This window comes from Harpia harpyja, chromosome W, assembly GCF_026419915.1.
Source record: "Harpia harpyja isolate bHarHar1 chromosome W, bHarHar1 primary haplotype, whole genome shotgun sequence".
Taxonomy (NCBI): domain Eukaryota; kingdom Metazoa; phylum Chordata; class Aves; order Accipitriformes; family Accipitridae; genus Harpia; species Harpia harpyja.
The window spans coordinates 21,537,288-21,558,893 of NC_068968.1; the positions used below are offsets into that span (position 1 = coordinate 21,537,288).

Here is a 21,606-nt window from a genome sequence, read left to right on the forward strand (position 1 = left end):
TCATATGGGAAGACCCCAGAGGAGGGTGTAATCTCTGCCAACCCTTGCAAGGACCATGGGTTTATTATTTTTTTAACCTGTCCAAGCAGTCAGGAGAACTGAAGTTCCCTGAGATATGTTCAAGCCTGTTCACCTGAACATAAGCCTTCTGCCTCTGCAATAACTGTAGGCTTCCCTTTTTCTTCCAGCTACCCTCAGGACAGAACAGGCCATACAGTGGATTTTTATGGTTGTTGGGGAGAAAGTGCTTGGCATTATCAGCATGCTCCTACTCCCATTTCTTTAAGTGTCTAATGTCTGTATAAGGTCTAGATGAGATTAGGGCAATGGCTGATCCCTTGCTGGGAAGTAAGAAAGAAAGGTTTGGGATCCTTTCGTACATAGAAGCCTGAACATATACTATACATAAATACATATGTACATGCATATGCCAAAGTTGTTCTCAGCATTCTGAATCTCCAGATCTTTCTGTATTTTCTTTGCTGGAAAATAGTAAATATTATTGTTATTAAATATTTAATAATATAAAATACTAGAAGAGTACATATTATTTTAAATACTTTTTTTGGAATATTTTTTGTTATAGCTACATCATCCACTGTAGTGGGTTTTGAAATGGAACTAGAACATAAAGTTAAAAATAGCATTTTAGCCATTGGTTTGCTTTATTTTCTGGCACAGCTGTACTTGATCTGGCTGGGATGGAGTTAACATGACAGGGACCCAAACCACACCTGAGGAAGCCATGGTTGAGATATGGACCCAAACCCCAACTACAGTAATCGCCCCAGTAGTGAAAAAGAAACACTGGATATGGAGGTCGATGGGTCTATATCATTAATTAGTATGGGAGGAGGAAGGGTCTGATCAGGAAGCTGGTCATTTGGCAAAGAAACAGGAGGAAGAAGTGAGAGGAATCACACAAGAGGTGGAACCTACCTGGTCCCTGACCTCAAGAGAACTTCAAGACCTGCAGAAAGATTACAGCCACCAGCCAAGTGAGCGGATTCCTGCCTGGCTGCTCTGATGCTGGGATAGTGGGGCTAACAGTCAGGAATTAGAAGGTAAGGAAGCCCAACAGCTGGGATCCCTTGCTAGGGACTGGGGAATTGACAGAGGAATTGGAAAAGAGGCAACAATCTGCAGTCTCTGGAGGCAACTCCTGTCAAGCAAGAAGGCAAGATATCCGTTCAAGGGAGATCTTGCGAATTATCAAGGAAAGTGGACTACCGCCAAGGCAGGCACCCAATACCTGAGAGAACTGGCAGTGCTGGAAGTCATCTACAGTGACCTGGATGACAACAAGGTCTCCAAAGACCTGGATGGGCCATGTGGAGGATGGTGGTCCAAAATGCACCAGAATCATATTCCAACAGCTTGGTGACAATGTATTGTCCAGATTCTGATACACCAACTGTGGAGATGGTGTCTCACTGGCTCCGACATTTTGAAGAAAATCTTTCTCCCTCCTGGTCCCCACAGGCCAGCATATCAGCTGTCAGGGGTGTCCCACAGAGCCAGCCCCCTCCCCCCCAGCCAGAGGGAAAGGGAACCCCAGGCATACACTGTATGGCACTCTTTGGTTCCTCCTGCGTGACCGGGGGAGGACATGAGAAAGTGAGATGGTGAGCCCACCTTTGTTAGAAGCCTGTGTACATGAACTGAGGGGGAAGATGGCTGCTAAGAAGGGGTCACCCAAGAAGGCTGTCAGTTTAGTCACTGTTGAGACAGAAGGTGGCAACCAGCAATCCCCCAGACATAGAAGAAGGACTAAGATTCCCTCTCCTGATTTTGGTGAAGGGACTTCTGGTCTGGCACTGCAAGGGTCAGTGAGTCCTCCAACTGGGAACAGAGGGACCCTACCTTTGGCCAGGAGGAGGAAAGGGATGACTGGGTATACTGGACTGTGTGGATTTGATGGCCTGGCACATCAGATCCACAGAAGTATAAGGCTTTGGTAGACACTGGTGCACAGTGTACGCTGGTGCCATCAGTGTACAGGGGCACAGAACCCATCTGGATCTCTGGAGTGACAGGGGGATGCCAAGAATTGTCTGTATTGGAGGCTGAGGTGAGCTTAACAGGGGACAAGTGGGAAAAGCACCCCATTGTGACCGGCCCAGAGGCCCCTTGTATCCTTGGCGTAGACTACCTCAGGAGAGCGTACTTCAAACACCCAAAGGGGTATGGATGGGCTTTTGGTGTAGCTGCTGTGGATACAGAGATTAAACAGCTGTATACCTTGCCTGGGCTTTTGAAGGATCCTCTGTTGTTGGGTTGCTGTGTGTCAAAGAACAGCAGGTGCCAATTGCTACCATGACAGTGCACTGTCAGCAATATTGCACCGACTGAGACTCCCTGGGTCCCATACATGAGCTGATTCATCAGTTGGAGAAGTGACACCCTGCCCCTTGACCAACATCGTCACATAGGCAGGATGCCACCCACATCATCCAAAATGATGTATAGGACGTGGTACTTCCATGTGAGGTATGAGTCTCTCAAATCACACTACCATTGGTGGAGCCAAGGGGTGGTGTAACTCTTAACCACATTCAAAAGGCATTTGCACGATTGGCTGTTGCTGCCAGATGACCCGGACATTAAATGTCCATGATAGTCCACTGGAGCCATGGCATCGCTTATGAGCCTGTGTTTGCTATCAGTGATCAGGTGATTCGCCATATGGGCGCATCGTTGCTCATCTTTCTTACTGCCTCAGTAGTTTGGTTTATAACGTGTTGTCAGGCTCCATTACTGTTCGGACCACACAAATTGGTGTCATGGACAGGATGGAATCTCTCTGGCAACTACTGGAGGATTTAGGAAAGGAGCAAGGTCAGAGCTCCCCGCCTCGGATGGGTGGAGGATTGTGTCCAAGATAATTGGACGAACCCCCAGGCTACCAGGAATGAATTTGAATGGTGTCATAAGGCTGGCTGTTGTAAACGGGATAAGAGCAAAGGTGCCTTGATCAGCCTCCCAAATTGCACCCTAGATGCTGCCCTGGCTGAAATTACCAGGCTGTGTAGCGCCCTTGAATGGGCAGAAGCAGCTAAGCAAGGGGCCAAGAGGAATGCAGCAGCATGGCGATTCAATTGCCTGGCCTCTTAAACCCAGGTATTGATACTAGAGCATAAGTTAGCCCCCTTGGCCCAGTGGGCCCTCGAAGCCCAGAGCAATCATCCCTGTACAACAGCCCAAGACAATGATAATTGGGACAGGGACGTTTTTGGCCCCGGACCAGACCCTGACCCTCTTCCCAACCTTGTGGAAGACACACCTGACCCTCCATATTCCCCTCCACTCTCATATCCTGTGATTAAGGAGGAAATTGCTGACCCCACTCCTAGGCCTTGGTGCGGTTGTAGCCTAGGAGCAGGAGCCCCTGCCCTCCCCGCCTCAAGCTCTTGCCCAGTGCAAGCCTATACCTAGGAACAGTTATACTCCCTGGATGACCGGTTTCATAAAAAGCCAGGGGATGGCTGGCGGAGTGGCTCGGGAAGATCTGACACACTGAGGCAGCTCTAACTTACCTCAGTGAGGGGGACCGTGGTGGTGCTCAGGGGCTGCCCTGCATCCCTGCAAGGCTGCTGCACTGTCTGCCAGGTTATTGGCTGGGGGGTGCCCACAGGTGTGGGACACTGGGGCTCTGCACAGCCTGGCTACAGCGGTGGGTGCTGTGGCAATGGCTTCTGTTCCCAGTAGTCAGATGCAGAGGAATTGTCGCCCGGTCAGAGGATGGGGCACCTGCGCTGGCTGGAGAGGGGCTGCCTCTGGCAGCTCCTGCTTGAAAGGGGGTTCCATCCCTGCCCCCTCCCCTGCAAAAATTGATAAATCGCCAAACAATGTTTTGTTATAGCTTTTGAATGGCCTTCAGCAAGTGGCCCCCATGAGCCACATAACACCTCCCAGTGCCCCAGTGTTAACTCCTTTAGCCCCTCCCTCTCTCTCTAAGGCGCTTCTGGAAACTGGTGGGCATGTATCTGCTGCCAGAGATCTGCCTCCTAGCTCAGTTTTCCGTCAGACTCTTTTCCTTACCCCATGTCCTAGCCCTGATTAGAAACTGTTGTGAATGACCATCACCTGGTCACCTTTGTTATGGACACCAGGGGCCAAATCTTGTTATTGGATCCACAGACCACCCCTTTGGACTGTCCTAGAAGTGATTTTGTATTTCAGGAAGTGATAATGTCCATGATGAGAGCAGAGCTGCTGACTCGGCCCAACTACTGGAGCACCCTGGATGGATGACGTGATCTGGAAAAATCCTCCTGCTATATTGCTGTTTATTGTAGTTGTTTTACTTGTACTACCATCATTTATTCCAAGCAAGCCCCTCTTTTGAATATGCTGTGGATACTGTTCTTAGGGACAGTCCACCAGGGCCTTGCTGGTTGGGATCCTAACTAACTTGTTAATTCTCACATCTCAGGCGCTGGCAAATGTCAGAAAGGGAACTGATTGTTGGATTTGTACACAACATCCTGCATCTGGGCACCAAGGGGTTCCTGTGGTGGGAATGCTGGTATTGGTGGAATTGTTGGGCCATGCACCTAAAATTTTTGTCAGATATTACTCTATTCGGGCTAATCTCTCAAACACCGACTACCCACTGCCACCTTGGTAAAGAATGGATCAGAATTCTACATCCTCCAGAACTTTACGGGCTATGCTCTGTCCCATGATCAACTACAAACCATGTGGCAGGGTCCATCCTACACCATGCAAACCTACCATGCCAATATTGACAATTGCCTGAAAGACACCACTCGCTGCTGTGACCTTAGCACAATAGGTGCCCCCAGCCTATACTGGCTGTGCAGCAGCTGTGCTATGAAAACCCTCCCATGGAGCGAGAGGGGACCTGCGCACCTGGACTAATAGTGCCTGGGATGCATGTTGAAGAAAACCGCTATGTGACTCATGTCCGCAATTATCCTGATGCCCTGCGACATCGGTGTGGTATTAACCCTTTGGTAGAATGAGGATCCAGATTTCACCAGTTTGTCTGGACCCTCCTTCCTTGGCTAGGGGTCTCTGAGCTGGAGAAAGCAATGACAGTCTCTCTGTGTATTGGGTTTGCATGGCAAGGTTTTGGTAGCGGGGGGGCTACAGGGGTGGATTCTGTGAGAAGATGCCAGAAGCTCCCCCCCATGTCTGATAGAGCCAGTGCCAGCTGGCTCCAAGATGGACCCGCCGCTGGCCAAAACTGAGCTAATCAGCAACGGTGGTAGCGCCTCTGTGATCATTCTCTCTGTCGTGGTTTAACCCCAGCCAGCAACTAAACACCACGCAGCCGCTCACTCACTCCCCCCCACCCAGTGGGATGGGGGAGAAAATCGGGAGAAGAAGCAAAACCCGTGGGTTGAGATAAGAACGGTTTAATAGAACAGAAAAGAAGAAACTAATAATGATAATGATAACACTAATAAAATGACAACAGCAATAATGAAAGGATTGGAATGTACAAATGATACGCAGTGCAATTGCTCACCACCCGCCGACCGACACCCAGCCAGTCCCCCGAGCGGCGAATCCCTGCCCCCCACTTCCCCGTTTCTGTACTGGATGGGACGTCACATGGTATGGAATACACCGTTGGCCAGTTTGGGTCAGGTGCCCTGGCTGTGTCCTGTGCCAACTTCTTGTGCCCCTCCAGCTTTCTCACTGGCTGGGCATGAGAAGCTGAAAAATCCTTGACATTAGTCTAAACACTACTGAGCAACAACTGAAAACATCAGTGTTATCAACATTCTTCGCTCTGAACTCAAAACATAGCACTGTACCAGCTACTAGGAAGACAGTTAACTCTATCCCAGCTGAAACCAGGACATCTCTCATCATTTCACAGGACTGCAAGGTTACAGAAAGGTCTAATCAATTGTCAAACTCTCTTTTATCTCCGAGAAGGTGGTAAAAAAACCTAACTGCCCTGCTGTACAGGGGTCTTCTGACTACACAGCACCCTTTTTCACATACAATGCTACCATGATTAATGACCTCTCACCTCAGACCATGCTAAAACCTGTTCTTTAAAGCAAGCTGGTGTACCACAGTGAGAACAAAAGCAAGTTTGCACAAATTAATGAGTTCTCACAACCTCCAGCATGTCAGCTGTCATTATAGATGTCATCTGAATGACTGGAAGATAGAGAAAAATAAATATTGCATTCTGTGACCTTTTGCTTCTAATGACCACTTTTCAACATTTTTGAAGGCATGATTAAGTTTTGATAACTGGGGAAGTCACTCTGAGCAGGCTGAAATAGAGATAATTTGAGTGAGGGTCTCACATCTCAGCGGAGAGCAGGGAACTTATTAGTGTGTGAATTGCACTCTGAAAGAGATGTAAAAGGGAGGCTGGTTTAACCAGAGGAGCTGCTGAAGCACAGGAATAGTCAGGGATAATTGCAGCCTAAGTAGAAATCAAAGGCTCAGCAAGCAGCTTTTTCTGTCTGCTTGATTGGCAGCTGCTGACCTGATGTCCAAAACCTTTGAACTCTTACAACAGTAATACCATTGTCAAAGCAATTTGCTTGCAGCTTTCTATGACCAGTTATTTCATCTGTGGAACTGGGACACCCAATTTGAAAGGGTAGTTTGCTCCTTTGCTGCAGTAGAAGCTGGGCAGAACAGCCTCATTATTTTTTATGACTTTATTTTTGAATCCTTTACCTACACCCCACCCCATTTCCAGTTCCTCTCTTCCCCAGCACACTCCACATACCACATACATACCCTGTTGTATGGATGAAGTGTCAGATCAATTTAGCTGTTGATTGCAACAAGGGAAGCGGAGGAACCCCGAACTTTAAAACACCATGATTTCATTGCATGAATGGAACTTCCTTGATGCCTGAATTGGTAATGCCAGAGGACACGTGAAACACAATTATGTTTGGAGTTCCTTTCACTGGATTTAGAGGATTCAAAGACAGCGTATTCAAGCTCTTTAATGAGTGGTTGGAACAGCACCTCTCGTAGTTAAAAAAGAAGGATAGTATACCTGTGACAGAGATAACTAACATACTGCCATTCCCATTGCACGTTTCTATTTACTCAGTGTACAGATGTAGCATTTTGTTTGTGCTAGCAAGAATTTTGTGACTTAAACTGATGTTTAGGGGAATACTAATAATAATAATCCCCTGAATTTGTAGTAGCTGTTGAGGCAGATTTCATGTGGTGGTGTTTTTTTTTCTTTTAGGGAGGTAGGATAGCTGAAGAGAGAGCAAGAAGACAGAGTGGAAAGCTTGCTGTCTTATTCCAGCTGATAGTGCGAATTAGTGTTGCTCTGTTTTTGGTTTGGTTTTTTTTTGCCTGGGAAAGACCACTTTCTCTTTTTAAACTGATCAGTCTCCCTGGGTCTAGTATTATACCAAAGACCAGGATAGCTGATGTGACTGGGTTTTTGTAATAGTATGGGGAAGGAGAGAGTGTCTGCTCCTTTAAGGGTATCTGGTCAAAAACCTTTTCAGTGCAAAGGGGATAATAAAGAAAGGAAGCCATAAACAAGAACATACAGAGACGCAAACCTGACAGGCAAACATAACAAAGGCAAAGACTAGAAACAAACCTCACCAGTCACACTAATTAATGGGCTATCAAGAAATTGCAGGAAAACCAGGACTTTGTAACTGATAAGGATGAAAACCTGAGGGTCCAGGATGTTGGAGAGGGTTTGGTGGAACTATGCAAGCTTATGAAGGAATAAGCAGGGGAAGGGAATTGGAGAGGAACAAAAGATGGGGGTAGACAGAAAGGGGTATAAAAGGGGCTGGTTGCATGTAAAACAGGGCCAGTCAGTACGCTTGTCTGAGCCATGTGCCTGATCACCACAGTCTGTCCTATCTTCTTATTAAATCCTTTAACTATCTACGTAATCTCACTCTCTATCCTATGTGTATGCATGCTGCAAGGACTAAGGGCCAGCTACTGGTGAGGCTAACATGAGTGGATTTGGGGCCAGCGACTGAAGTCAGACCAGGGGTGTAGGCACCCTGGGCCTGTGGTTTCACCAGCTGGAGTGAGTGGAGGTCTCAGTGCCATCTGGAGCAGGTGAGGGTCTTGGCCACCAGCCACTGGGGTGGGGACAGCGTGTGTCTCAAAAACCAGTTACTGAGGGGGACAAGCATAAGTGAGGTTATTGAGGGGGCTTAGCGCCAGTGGCTGGAGTGGGACTGTGAATCACAGGCCCATGTGCCTGGTGCCAACTGTTGATGTGGGACTGAATATCTGTATCTTCCCCAAACTTGGTGTGCATGTGTGTGTGTGTAATTCACTAACAAACTTCAAGCTGGCCTAGCTGGCGAGTAGGAGGCCCTGGGTCTGGGCGGGGGTATCAGGTGGTCAGAGGGTCTGTGGTGGTAGTCAGGGGGGGACCTGCGAGTGTAGACTACCTGTGAGAAGGGTGTGTGAGTGTGTACATGTTTGCTAGCGAGCATCAAGCTGGACTAGCCAGAGAACAGGAGACTTGTGAAGCAGATAAGATGGCAGGGGTATTGGACAGACAGGGGGGTTGTGCTGGTACTCGAAGAATCCATGAATGTGCATGTGCTTCTGAATCTAGAGCGTCGTGTGTGTGCTTTCACTAGTAAACTTCTATCTCTACCAGCCGAAGATGAGGAAAGGGACTCGTCTGTCTGTGTTCATGTTTTATGTGAGTCCTATATGTAGGTGCTGTTGAAGGCAGCGCCTTGCTTGTGGCAGTCTGTGTAGCCAGCTGTGTCAGTGTCCTCTGTGTGTGTGTCTCTGGGATATGTGCTTAACTTTGCTACTGGTTGAACCTCAAATGGGAAAGTAGCAGCCATGTCTCTCAGTCTGGGCAGAGGCCCCCAAGTACACAGGCCTGGGCTCCAACGGCTGGGCAGGAGGAAGTCCTGAGCCCGAAACAGCGGGAGGTGGTGACCACTCCTAACATCCCTTTAGAGTTTTGATGTGACAGTGTACTATTTCTGCAAAGCCTTCATCTAGGATTTTATAAAAACAATTTTTCACATGGAAATGAGGGTCAGTTGTTTTGGGAAACAGAAAGAAACTTAGCAGGCTGTGCTCAGGGGTGACGAGGCCCTGGTGAATTTAAGGTCAAATGTAGTCAGGATGATAGTGATACTCTCAGTCTGTCTTCTAAGGGCCAAGGTATAATGCCCCCCAAAGGGGTAAGAGCTGTCTCTGCCAAAAGTTCTGTTGGCTTAGGTGAACATCTGCCACAAGTCTAAGGACCATTCCAGAAAAGCAGCAGAAACTGGCTGCCTATGTGTAACAGAGCACTTGGACCATTTCCATTATCAGCATCTGCAGTAAGGTGCAAAGAATTCATTGCATTCGACAGAACTAAGGGAAATGGGGATTTTAGAATCTAACATTAACATATATACATTATCAACATTTTCTCTAGTTGGGCTTTAAAGCACCTATCTAATCATTTACACATGCAGTTACCTAATATTGGCACACAGTCACAGTGCATATAAAAGCAAAAATAGACATACAACTTATTAGTTCCTGAGTGAATTTTGGAAATGTAGGCCCTGGAATGCCTTCCTTGAGGGAGAAAGATGGTTTAACAAGTTACTTGAGAAGTCTGTAGGATACAGCAAATCAAAATAAAACATAACTTTGCAAATGTCTAACAAAGAGCAGGTATGAAGGAATTTACAAATGTTATAATAAACTGAGAAGGAAAACAAGTGCCCATGGCTTTAGACAGTTAACCTGCTGTTATACTGATTCTGAGAGTACAGGGGGGGATTTAGAAAGAATTGAAGTTTTTCAAGATTCAATGGGATCTGTCAGTCACAGCTCCCATTCTGATTTCTGTTGCCCATTTCTTATCAATACTTAAACAGGCACTTTAAAACCAAAATACAGCTTCTAGAGTTTCAAAAGCAGCCAAAAGATCCCTTCCTTTGGACAAAGGAATTTTAAAAAGCAGCTACAAGTTATGCGCAGCACTGTGATATGAGATTGCCTAAAGCCCATGGAGTCTACCACCCTTTAAAGCTATGGCACCATACAGGATTCTTTCAGATGAGACAGAGAGGTCTATTTGGGTGGGATTCAGCTCTCATTTAAGAGTTAAGGCATTTAAGATGTATCAGGTCTTAAAATGTATGAGGTATTTCTCAAATACCAAAGCTGAAGAAACCCTGCTTTAAAAAAATAAGTGAAGATATGTGGAAGGTAGAAGAAAGGGATACAAACACCACACAAAAAGATCAATCTGATGGCTGATACAAATTAATTTACTCATAATTTTATGAGTTAAAACCCCTTATTCTCCATCCTCCCTATAACTATTCAGCACCCCTTATCTTGGTCTACATTCACTGCCTTGTATTTTGCTATCAGTTTGAACTCACTCCCCTTATATCTATCAAACTGATTCCTTCCCCTCTTATAAATGAACAGAATAGTAGGATCCTAAAAATAGATAGATAAATGGATCATTTAGCCAGCTAGTTTCTCCTCATCAACAAAGAAACGGTCATTTGGGGGAGATTTTACTGAGTATCTTTGCAGAGCAGCTTAGAAAGGGCACGCCCAAGAGAAAAATGTGGCCAAAAATCTGCGTGAAAGGTGTAGGGAATGACAAAATAAGAAAGTGGAGAGGAGAAGTGAAGGTAAATGAGATCAGAATTAGGCCTTGTTTGTTAAGAGATGTGAATTTAACAGTGCAGCATTGTCGTGGTTTCAGCCCAGCCGGTAACAAAGGACCACGCAGCCGCTCGCTCACTCCTCCCGCCCCCCTCCGGTGGGATAGGGAGGAGACGGAGGAGAGAAAAGAAAAAAAAAACCTGGAACCTCGAGGGTTGAGATAAGGGCAGTTTACTGGGACAACACAAAAAAAGGTTACAACAACAACAACAACGGTACTAATGAAAGAATATACAAAAAGAGTGATGCACAGTGCAACTGCTCACCACCCGGAACCCGACGCTCCGCCACCGAAAGCCGAGAGCCCTCCCCCTCAGCCCGCTCCCCATTTATATACTGAGCATGATGTCACATGGTATGGAATAGCTCCTTGGCTAGTTCAGGTCGGCTGCCCCGGCTATGCCCCCCCACCTCCCAGGTTCCTGTAAAAATTAACTCTATCCCAGCTGAACCCAGGACATTATCCACCCCTTATTCTATACCATCTACATCATGCCCAGATCCTACATTTTCCAATTAATCACCACAACTTTCCTTGTCTTATATACATATATGTATATGGACACCCCCCCCCCCCCACACACACACACAAATAGTATTCCCTTAGTCGATGGGCTATCCCTCCAATGTGTCCATCAATTTTATTTAGTCCATGACTTTGGGGGTCCATCTGTTGTAACAGTTCTTCAGGATAAGAGAGAGATGGTGTGAGGTGTTAGGTTGTTGTATGCTGCCTCTGGAACTTGTGGCTGGTACATTTGGTGCAACCCATGCCCTTGGCCTGCAGGTCGAAGAGGCTGATCTTAAGGAAATTGCTGGGCACCAGTTCAAGTTCTATCACTGTTGTACTTGGCTCAGTTTCAAAGTCCATCCTTCAGTCATTTGGGTAATTCTTACAGTAATACCCTTGATATGGCATATAGCCACTATAGATGCAATGACATACATTGGCAGGTTATTTAGCAGTTAAATATCATACAGCCTAATTCACTGGCTATTCTCTCCCAAAATCAAATCTCCCTGAGGTACACATCGAACTTCCCCATCCTTCTGCATCACCCACCAGGTGTACCCAGGTCCCTGAGCAAAAACAACCCCTTGGATGGGTTTGTCTCTGCTTGAGGGGGGACTGACCCAGACTGTCTTTCCTAACATACTCCTCATGCGCACTACAGGGACTTTATCCCCTTCTACCGTATGTGGAAGTCTTGGTTGGGCAGGGCCAGCCTGATTTGCGGATCCTCTAGTATTAACTAACCAGGTGGCTTTTGTTAAATGTGTATTCCAATGTTTGAAAGCTCCACCCCCCATTGCTCTCAATGTAGTTTTCAGCAGTCCATTGTATCGTTCGATTTTTCCGGAGGCTGGTGCGTGATAAGGGATGTGATATACCCACTCAATGCCATGTCCTTTGGCCCAGGTGTCTATGAGGTTGTTTCGGAAGTGAGTCCCGTTGTCCAACTCGATTCTTTCTGGGGTGCCGTGTTGCCATAAAACTTTCTCTTCAAGGTCCAGGATAGTGTTCTGGGCAGTGGCGTGGGACACAGGATATGTTTCCAGCCATCCAGTGGTTGCTTCCACCATTGTAAGCACATGGCACTTGCCTTGGCGGGTTCGTGGGAGTGTGATATAGTCAATCTGCCAGGCCTCCCACTGTTTATATTTCAGCCATCGCCCTCCATGCGACAGGGGTTTTAGCCGCTTGGCTTGCTTAATTGCAGCACATGTTTCACATTCATGGATAACCTGTGCGATAGTGTCCATGGTCAAGTCCACCCCTCGATCACGAGCCCATCTATATGTTGCATCTCTTCCCTGATGGCCTGAGGTATCATGGGCCCACTGAGCCATAAATAGCTCACCCCTACGTTGCCAGTCCAGGTCCACCTGAGACACTTCAATCTTGGCGGCCTGATCTGCCTGCTGGTTGTTCTGATGTTCTTCAGTGGCCCGACTCTTGGGTACATGAGCATCTACGTGACGTACTTTTACCACTAGCTTCTCTAGCCGAACAGCAATATCTTGCCACAGTGTGGCAGCCCAGATGGGTTTACCTCTGCGCTGCCAGTTGCTCTGCTTCCATTGCTGTAGCCACCCCCATAGGGCATTTGCCACCATCCATGAGTCAGTATAGAGATAGAGCACTGGCCGCTTCTCTCTTTCAGCAATGTCTAACGCTAGCTGGATGGCTTTCACTTTTGCAAACTGACTTGATTCACCTTCTCCTTCAGCAGTTTCTGCAACTTGTCGTGTAGGACTCCATACAGCAGCCTTCCACCTCCGATGTTTTCCCACAATGCGACAGGACCCATCAGTGAACACGGCATATTGCCTCTCATTTTCTGGCAGTTTATTATACAGTGGGGCCTCTTCAGCCCATGTCACCTCCTCCTCTGGCGACATTCCAAAATCTTTGCCTTCTGGCCAGTCCGTGATCACTTCCAAAATTCCTGGGTGACTGGGGTTTCCTATGCGAGCTCGTTGTGTGATCAGTGCAGCCCGCTTACCCCATGTGGCATCAGTTGCATGATGTGTAGAGACTTTCCCTTTGAACACCCAGCCCAGCACTGGCAGTCGGGGTGCTAAGAGGAGCTGTGTTTCAGTACCAACCACTTCTGAGGCAGCTCAAACTCCTTCATATGCTGCCAATATCTCTTTTTCACTTGGAGTATAGCGACCCTTGGATCCTCTGTATCCCCGACTCCAAAACCCCAGGGGTCGGCCTCGGGTCTCCCCAGGTGCTTTCTGCCAGAGGCTCCAGGTAAAGGCCATTCTTCCCAGCTGCAGTATAGAGCACATTTTTAACATCTTGTCCTGCCCGGACTGGCCCAAGGGCTACTGCATGAACAATCTCCCGCTTAATTTGTTCAAAGGCTCGTCGTTGCTCAGGGCCCCATTTAAAATCGTTCTTCTTTCGGGTCACTTGGTAGAGAGGACTTACAATTTGACTGTAATTTGGAATATGCATTCTCCAAAAGCCCACAACACCTAAGAAAGCCTGTGTTTCCTTTTTATTAGTCGGTGGGGACATAGCTGCTATTTTGTTGATCACATCCATAGGGATCTGACGACGCCCGTCTTGCCATTTTACTCCTAAGAACTGGATCTCCTGTGCAGGTCCCTTGACCTTACTTTCTTTTATGGCAAAACCAGCCTTCAAAAGGATTTGGATTATTTTCTTCCCTTTCTCAAAAACTTCTTCTGCTGTGTTGCCCCATACAATGATGTCATCAATGTATTGCAGGTGTTCTGGAGCTTTGCCTTTTTCCAGTGCAGCCTGGATCAGTCTATGGCAAATAGTGGGGCTGTGTTTCCACCCCTGGGGCAGTCGATTCCAGGTGTACTGGATGCCCCTCCAAGTGAAAGCAAACTGTGGCCTGCACTCCGCTGCCAAAGGAATGGAGAAAAATGCATTAGCAATGTCAATTGTGGCATACCACTTAGCTGCCTTTGATTCGAGTTCATATTGAAGCTCTAACATATCTGGCACAGCAGCGCTCAGCGGTGGCGTGACTTCATTCAGCCCACGATAATCTACTGTTAGTCTCCACTCCCCACTAGATTTCCGCACGGGCCATATGGGACTATTAAAGGGTGAGCGAGTCTTGCTGATCACTCCTTGGCTCTCCAATTGGCAAATCAGCTTATGGATGGGGATCAGGGAGTCTCGGTTGGTGCGATATTGCTGCTGGTGCACCGTCGTGGTAGCAATTGGCACCTGTTGTTCTTCAACTTTCAGCAACCCCACAACCGAAGGGTCTTGAGAGAGACCAGGCAGGGTAGACAGCTGTTCAATCTCCTCCGTCTCCAAGGCAGCTATACCAAAGGCCCAACGGTACCCTTTTGGGTCCTTGAAATACCCCCTCCTGAGATAATCTATACCAAGGATGCACGGGGCCTCTGGGCCAGTCACAATGGGGTGTTTATGCCACTCATTCCCGGTTAGACTCATTTCAGCTTCCAATACGGTTAGCTCTTGGGATCCCCCTGTCACACCAGAGATACAGATGGGTTCTGCCCCTTTATAACTTGATGGCATTAGGGTGCATTGTGCACCAGTGTCTACTAGAGCCTTATATTCCTGTGGGTCGGATGTGCCAGGCCATCGAATCCACACTGTCCAGTAGACTCGGTTGTCCCTCTCCTCCACCTGGCTGGAGGCAGGGCCCCTCTAATCCTGGTTAGAATATCCGTTACTCACTTTTCGCACACGTGAATCAGAAGTCCCTTCAAGAGGATCAGAAATGGGATCAGCCCATCTACTGCGTCTGGGGGACTGCTCACGGGAAACTGGAGCAGCAGCTTTCCAAGAAGAATCCTCTTTTCTGGTTGCTTTTTCTCGCAACTCCCGTACCCGTGCATCCAGGACTGAGGTAGGTTTTCCATCCCACTTCCTCATGTCCTCTCCATGGTCACGCAGGTAAAACCACAGGTTAGCCCGTCGTGTGTACTTTCTCTCTCCTCTCTCTTGGGCAGAGGAGTGCTTACTCCCAATAGCTGCGATGCGGGCCTGTACAGGTGGGGAGGAGGACATATCCACTTTGAATTGCTGGAACTCCCGGGACAATTCCTCTACAGCCGAGACACAGGCCCGTAGGGAGGAAGAGAGACTTCCTTCATATTGCCAGAGTTGGACAGCCAATTCATCCACCGTTTGTCCATAGCCTTCTTTCCAGGACATTACTGCCAATGATTTGGCATAGGTTGGTGGTGCACTTCGTAGGAACTTCCGCCACATGGGTTGTGTGCATTGGACTTCATCTGGATCTGTGGATGACTGCGCATTTTCTGGATCATTATAAATCACCTCCAGCACGGCTAATTCCCTCAGGTACTGGATACCTCTCTCCATGGTGGTCCACTTGCCTTGGTGACATGTAACTTCATCCTTGAAGGGGTATCTTTCCTTTACACCTAACAGAAGTCGCCTCCAGAGGCTGAGGACTTGTGTTTTTCTCCCAATCGCCTTGTCAATGCCCCCTTCCCTAGACAGAGATCCCAACTGCTTGGCTTCCTTACCCTCTAATTCCACACTACTAGCCCCATTATCCCAGCATCGGAGCAGCCAGGTCACAATGTGCTCACCTGGGTGGCGGCTAAAATCTTTTCGCATGTCACACAACTCACTCAGGGATAGAGATCAGGTGATTATTTCAGGTTCTGCCTCTTCCTCCTGTTCTCGCGATGACCCTGGTTCATCTTCATCTCTCACTAAGCAAACTGATTTCTTTGTGTGTTTCTTTTTCTGTACAGGGGCGACTGATACTGGCACAGGTTGGTTCTCTGATTTAGCTGCAGTACCTGTCTCCGGGGTTGGGGTAGCCACGGTGTCTGTTGTCGGGGTAGGGGTAGCCACAGTGCCTGTTGTCCTGTTTTCCATCTTTTCCCCCTTTTCCCCCTGAGGGTGCTGCCTAATATCAAGTAGTGTTTGGTGGATACTGGCCAGGGCCCAGCACAGTGCAGTGACTTGTACGTCTTTGGAATAGCCACAGCATTTTTCTTTCAAATATTCTACCACTTCATGAGGGTTCTGTAGTTGTTCGGGAGTGAACTTCCAAGCCACTGGAGGTGAGAAGTTCTCTAGATACCTGCCCATATCCTCCCACATGCCGTGCCACCCATGAATATCCAGCTTTGGGGCAGATCTCTGGGTGGTACTCTTAAAGAGCCTTTTTGTAGCCCTAAACAAGACCTGAAACATATTCAGGAGGCATAGCACTAACAGCACACTGGCTTGTGCATCCCAAGGATATTCAAAATTCTCAAAGGCTGTTGTAATTAGTCGGAAGGAGAGAAGGGAGGCAAACGGACGGGGGGAAGCATCCCCCCCTAACTTCCCCATGGACTGAGTGTAATTACCAATAAAATCCGATTGAAGGTGCCCGAAGTATGGAAATGATATCACTGCCTCATACAGATACCAGCTTAACCTCATGACCAGTGATGTAATCATTTCACAAGTCGACATTGCCCAGTACAGCAAAATGATAATCCCAATCACTCTCCCAGAGGTGAGAAACGTAACTACAGGCAATACATAGAGCACATAAGAACTTACAAAACGCCACCATGTAAACAAATGAATCAACATTGTGACTAACATCTATTTATCTAATATAAGAAATGCGTATAACTAATTTGTTTCAACACGCTCTGGCCAGATCTGTCGTTATCTCAACCCTTCCTGCCCCACGTTGGGCGCCAAAAAGGACTGTCGTGGTTTCAGCCCAGCCGGTAACAAAGGACCACGCAGCCGCTCCCTCACTCCTCCCGCCCCCCTCCGGTGGGATAGGGAGGAGACGGAGGAGAGAAAAGAAAAAAACCTGTAACCTCGAGGGTTGAGACAAGGGCAGTTTACTGGGACAACACAAAAAAAAAAGGTTACAACAACAACAACGGTACTAATGAAAGAATATAAAAAAAAAAAAAGTGATGCACAGTGCAACTGCTCACCACCCGGAACCCGACGCTCCACCACCGAAAATCGAGAGCCCTCCCCCCGGCCCGCTCCCCATTTATATACTGAGCATGATGTCACATGGTATGGAATAGCTCCTTGGCTAGTTCGGTCGGCTGCCCCGGCTATGCCCCCCCCCCACCTCCCAGGTTCCTGTAAAAATTAACTCTATCCCAGCTGAACCCAAGACACTTGCTTTACAAGATTCCCTTAGCATAACACACATCTGTAGTTAATAAATGCTTGCTTTTTCCCCTTATAGTCAGTGTGTGTGTGTTCGCCTTCTCGGGAATCCTCGAAACTACCCTAAAACAGCAACACAGCAGAAGAAGTTTTTGAGAAATGGAAGAAAATAATCCAAATCCTTTTGAAGGCTGGTTTTGCCATAAAAGAAAGTAAGGTCAAGGGACCTGCACAGAAGATCCAGTTTTTAGGAATAAAATGGCAAGACGGGCATCGTCAGATCCCTATGGATGTGATCAACAAAATAGCAGCTATGTCCCCACCGACCAATAAAAAGGAAACACAGGCTTTCTTAGGTGTCGTGGGCTTTTGGAGAATGCGTATTCCAAATTACAGTCAAATTGTAAGTCCTCTCTACCAAGTTACCCGGAAGAAGAACGATTTTAAATGGGGCCCTGAACAACGACAAGCCTTTGAACAAATTAAGCGGGAGATTGTTCATGCAGTAGCACTTGGGCCAGTCCGGGCAGGACAAGATGTTAAAAATGTGCTCTATACCACAGCCGGGGAGAATGACCCTACCTGGAGCCTCTGGCAGAAAGCGCCTGGGGAGACCCGAGGCTGACCCCTGGGGCTTTGGAGTCGAGGATACAGAGGATCCGAGGCTCGCTATACTCCATCTGAAAAAGAGATATTGGCAGCATATGAAGGAGTTCGAGCTGCCTCAGAAGTGGTTGGTACTGAAACACAGCTCCTCTTAGCACCCCGACTGGCGGTGCTGGGCTGGGTGTTCAAAGGGAGGTTCTCCTCTACACATCACGCAACTGATGCCACATGGAGTAAGTGGATTGCACTGATCGCACAAAAGGCTCGCATAGGAAAACCCAGTCGCCCAGGAATTTTAGAAGTGATCATGGAGTGGCCAGAAGGCAAAGATTTTGGAATGTCGCCAGAGGAGGAGGTGACATGTGCTGAAGAGGCCCCGCTGTATAATAAACTGCCAGAAAATGAGAGGCAATATGCCCTGTTCACTGATGGGTCCTGTCGCATTGTGGGAAAGCATCGGAGGTGGAAGGCTGCTGTATGGAGTCCTACATGACAAGTCACAGAAACTGCTGAAGGAGAAGGTGAATCAAGTCAGTTTGCAAAAGTGAAAGCCATCCAGCTAGCATTAGATATTGCTGAAAGAGAGAAGTGGCCAGTGCTCTATCTCTATACTGACTCATGGATGGTGGCAAATGCCCTGTGGTGGTGGCTACAGCAATGGAAGCAGAGCAACTGGTAGCGCAGAGGTAAACCCATCTGGGCTGCCGCACTGTGGCAAGATATTGCTGTTCGGCTAGAGAAGCTAGTGGTAAAAGTACGTCATGTAGATGCTCATGTACCCAAGAGTCGGGCCACTGAAGAATATAAAAACAACCAGCAGGCAGATCAGGCTGCCAAGATTGAAGTGTCTCAGGTGGACCTGGACTGGCAACGTAGGGGTGAGCTATTTATGGCTCAGTGGGCCCATGATACCTCAGGCCATCAGGGAAGAGATGCAACATATAGATGGGCTCGTGATCGAGGGGTAGACTTGACCATGGACACTATCGCACAGGTTATCCATGAATGTGAAACATGTGCTGCAATTAAGCAAGCCAAGCGGCTAAAACCCCTGTCGCATGGAGGGCGATGGCTGAAATATAAACAGTGGGAGGCCTGGCAGATTGACTATATCACACTCCCACGAACCCGCCAAGGCAAGTGCCATGTGCTTACAATGGTGGAAGCAACCACTGGATGGCTGGAAACATATCCTGTGTCCCACGCCACTGCCCAGAACACTATCCTGGGCCTTGAAGAGAAAGTTTTATTGCGACACGGCACCCCAGAAAGAATCGAGTTCAGACAACGGGACTCACTTCCGAAACAACCTCATAGACACCTGGGCCAAAGAACATGGCATTGAGTGGGTATATCACATCCCTTATCACGCACCAGCCTCCGGAAAAATCGAACGATACAATGGACTGCTGAAAACTACATTGAGAGCAATGGGGGGTGGAGCTTTCAAACATTGGGATACACATTTAACAAAAGCCACCTGGTTAGTTAATACTAGAGGATCTGCCAATCGGGCTGGCCCTGCCCAACCAAGACTTCCACATACTGTAGAAGGAGATAAAGTCCCTGTAGTGCGCATGAAGAGTATGTTAGGGAAGACAGTCTGGGTCAGTCCTGCCTCAAGCAGAGACAAACCCATCCAAGGGATTGCTTTTGCTCAAGGACCTGGGTGCACTTGGTGGGTGATACAGAAGGATGGGGAAGTTCGATGTATACCTCAAGGAGATTTGGTTTTGGGAGAGAATAGCCAGTGAATTAGGCTGTATGATGTTAACTGCTAAAAAACCTGCCAATGTATGTCATTGCATCTATAGTGGCTATATGCCATATCAAGGGTATTACAGTAAGAATTACCCAAAATGACTGAAGGATGGACTTTGAAACCGAGCCAAGTACAGCAGTGATGGAATTTGAACTGGCACCCAGCGATTTCCTCAAGATCAACATCTTTGACTTGCAGACCAAGGGCGCGGGTTGCACCAAATGTACCAGCCGCAAGCTCCAGAGGCAGCATGCAACAATCCAACACCACACACCATCTCTCCTATCCTGAAGGACTGTTACAACAGATGGAGCCCCAAAGTCATGGACTAAATAAAATTGATGGACGCATTAGAGGGATAGCCCATCGACTAAGGGAATGCTATTTGTGTGTGTGTGTGGGTGTCCATATACATATACATATATGTATATAAGACAAGGAAAGTTGTGGTGATTAATTGGAAAATGTAGGATCTGGGCATGATGTAGATGGTATAGAATAAGGGGTGGATAATGTCCTGGGTTTAGCTGGGATAGAGTTGATTTTTTCAGGAACCTGGGAGGTGGGGGGGCATAGCCGGGGCAGCCGACCTGAACTAGCCAAGGAGCTATTCCATACCATGTGACATCATGCTCAGTATATAAATGGGAAGCAGGCTGGGGGCTGCACTCTCGGCTTTCGGTGGGGGTAGTATCGGAGCGTCGGGTTCCGGGTGGTGAGCAGTCGCACTGTGCATCACTCGTTTTGTATATTCTTTTATTACTACCGTTGTTGTTGTTGTAACTTCTCTTTTTGTGTTGTCCCAGTAAGTTGTCCTTATCTCAACCCTCGAGGTTCCGGGTCTTTTTTTTCTTTTCTCCTTTCTGATTCTCCTCCCCATCCCACCAGAGTGGGGGCGGGAGTAGTGAGCGAGCGTCTGGGTGGTCCTTTGTTACCGGCTGGGCTGAAACCGTGTCAAACCCCAGAAAATATTCTGGCTTATTTACAGAAGCTTGCCAGGCTTAATAGAAATCCAGCATCCCACTTGCTAGAGCACAGACGCACAATGGCAGAGCAGTTTTCACGCCATTTGCAGTACTTACTGTTTAGGCAGTAACTTCCACCCTCTGCAGTGAGTCAGCACGAAACAAAACAAGAACATTTTGGTTTTATCTTTCTATAGCATAAAAGTCTCCCTTCCAATGACCAGTTTCATGCCCACATTTCTGCAAATGCGTGATTCTCACTTCCCTTTTGCGTAGGCAACTATAATCACCTATGAAGATAGCACTCTTTTATTAGTGTTTTGCCCAAGTATTTATATTTGCCTGTTCAAAACACACAAAGGTACAGTCAGGTAGGACCAGCACCGAACCCCCCTACTAGTCCTAGTTTTCAAATCCCAGTGACTCGCCATGGTTTACGCAGGGATCAGCTCTAACCAGGGGAAAGTAACAGTTCGCTGTTCTCCTCCATCTTACAATTAAGTATAAATACCTTTAACACTTCCCACAGCTTGAACAGAAGATATAAAACACAGCAATGCCAGCAGAAACTCTATTGAATCCTTGGCCAATGTACCATTACAGTATCAATCAATATCTCACACATTTCATATCAGTATCATTTAAGTTGAGTTTTTGTAAGAAGCATGTATAATTTTGGAGACTGAGGTGCAGTCCCTCAACAAGCACTTTGTTTTTTCAGGGTGTGGGGTTACAGCAGCCCACCAGCAAGCAGGATGGAAACTGCACCTTCAGCCTCTCACATACCAGCTGAGTGCACTAACCAAAACCCTGTTCTGAAGTAAGAGTGGATACACACATGCATCCTGCCTTAGCCATGTCTACACCCTACTGAAGAAACACAGGTAATGATTATTTTGAGAAATCTGCTCCAGGTTCATCAGGGCTGTCCTGCTGAAACGGGGAGCCAAAGGAACTTTAGTAGATATAGTAGA

General features: G+C 47.5%; 1 protein-coding gene across 1 annotated transcript in view; it reads right to left on the reverse strand.

Moving 5' to 3' along the window:
- Positions 1-20,668: 20,668 nt before the first annotated feature.
- LOC128136071 (pikachurin-like) overlaps positions 20,669-21,606 on the reverse strand; it is a 32,426-nt gene continuing 31,488 nt past the window's right edge. Inside the window, exons 5-6 of the mRNA XM_052775157.1 lie at positions 20,750-20,773; positions 20,669-20,694 (exon numbers count right to left, since the gene is read on the reverse strand). Coding sequence (XP_052631117.1) covers positions 20,669-20,694; positions 20,750-20,773 — 50 coding nt within the window. The remainder of the gene's footprint in view (positions 20,695-20,749; positions 20,774-21,606) is intronic.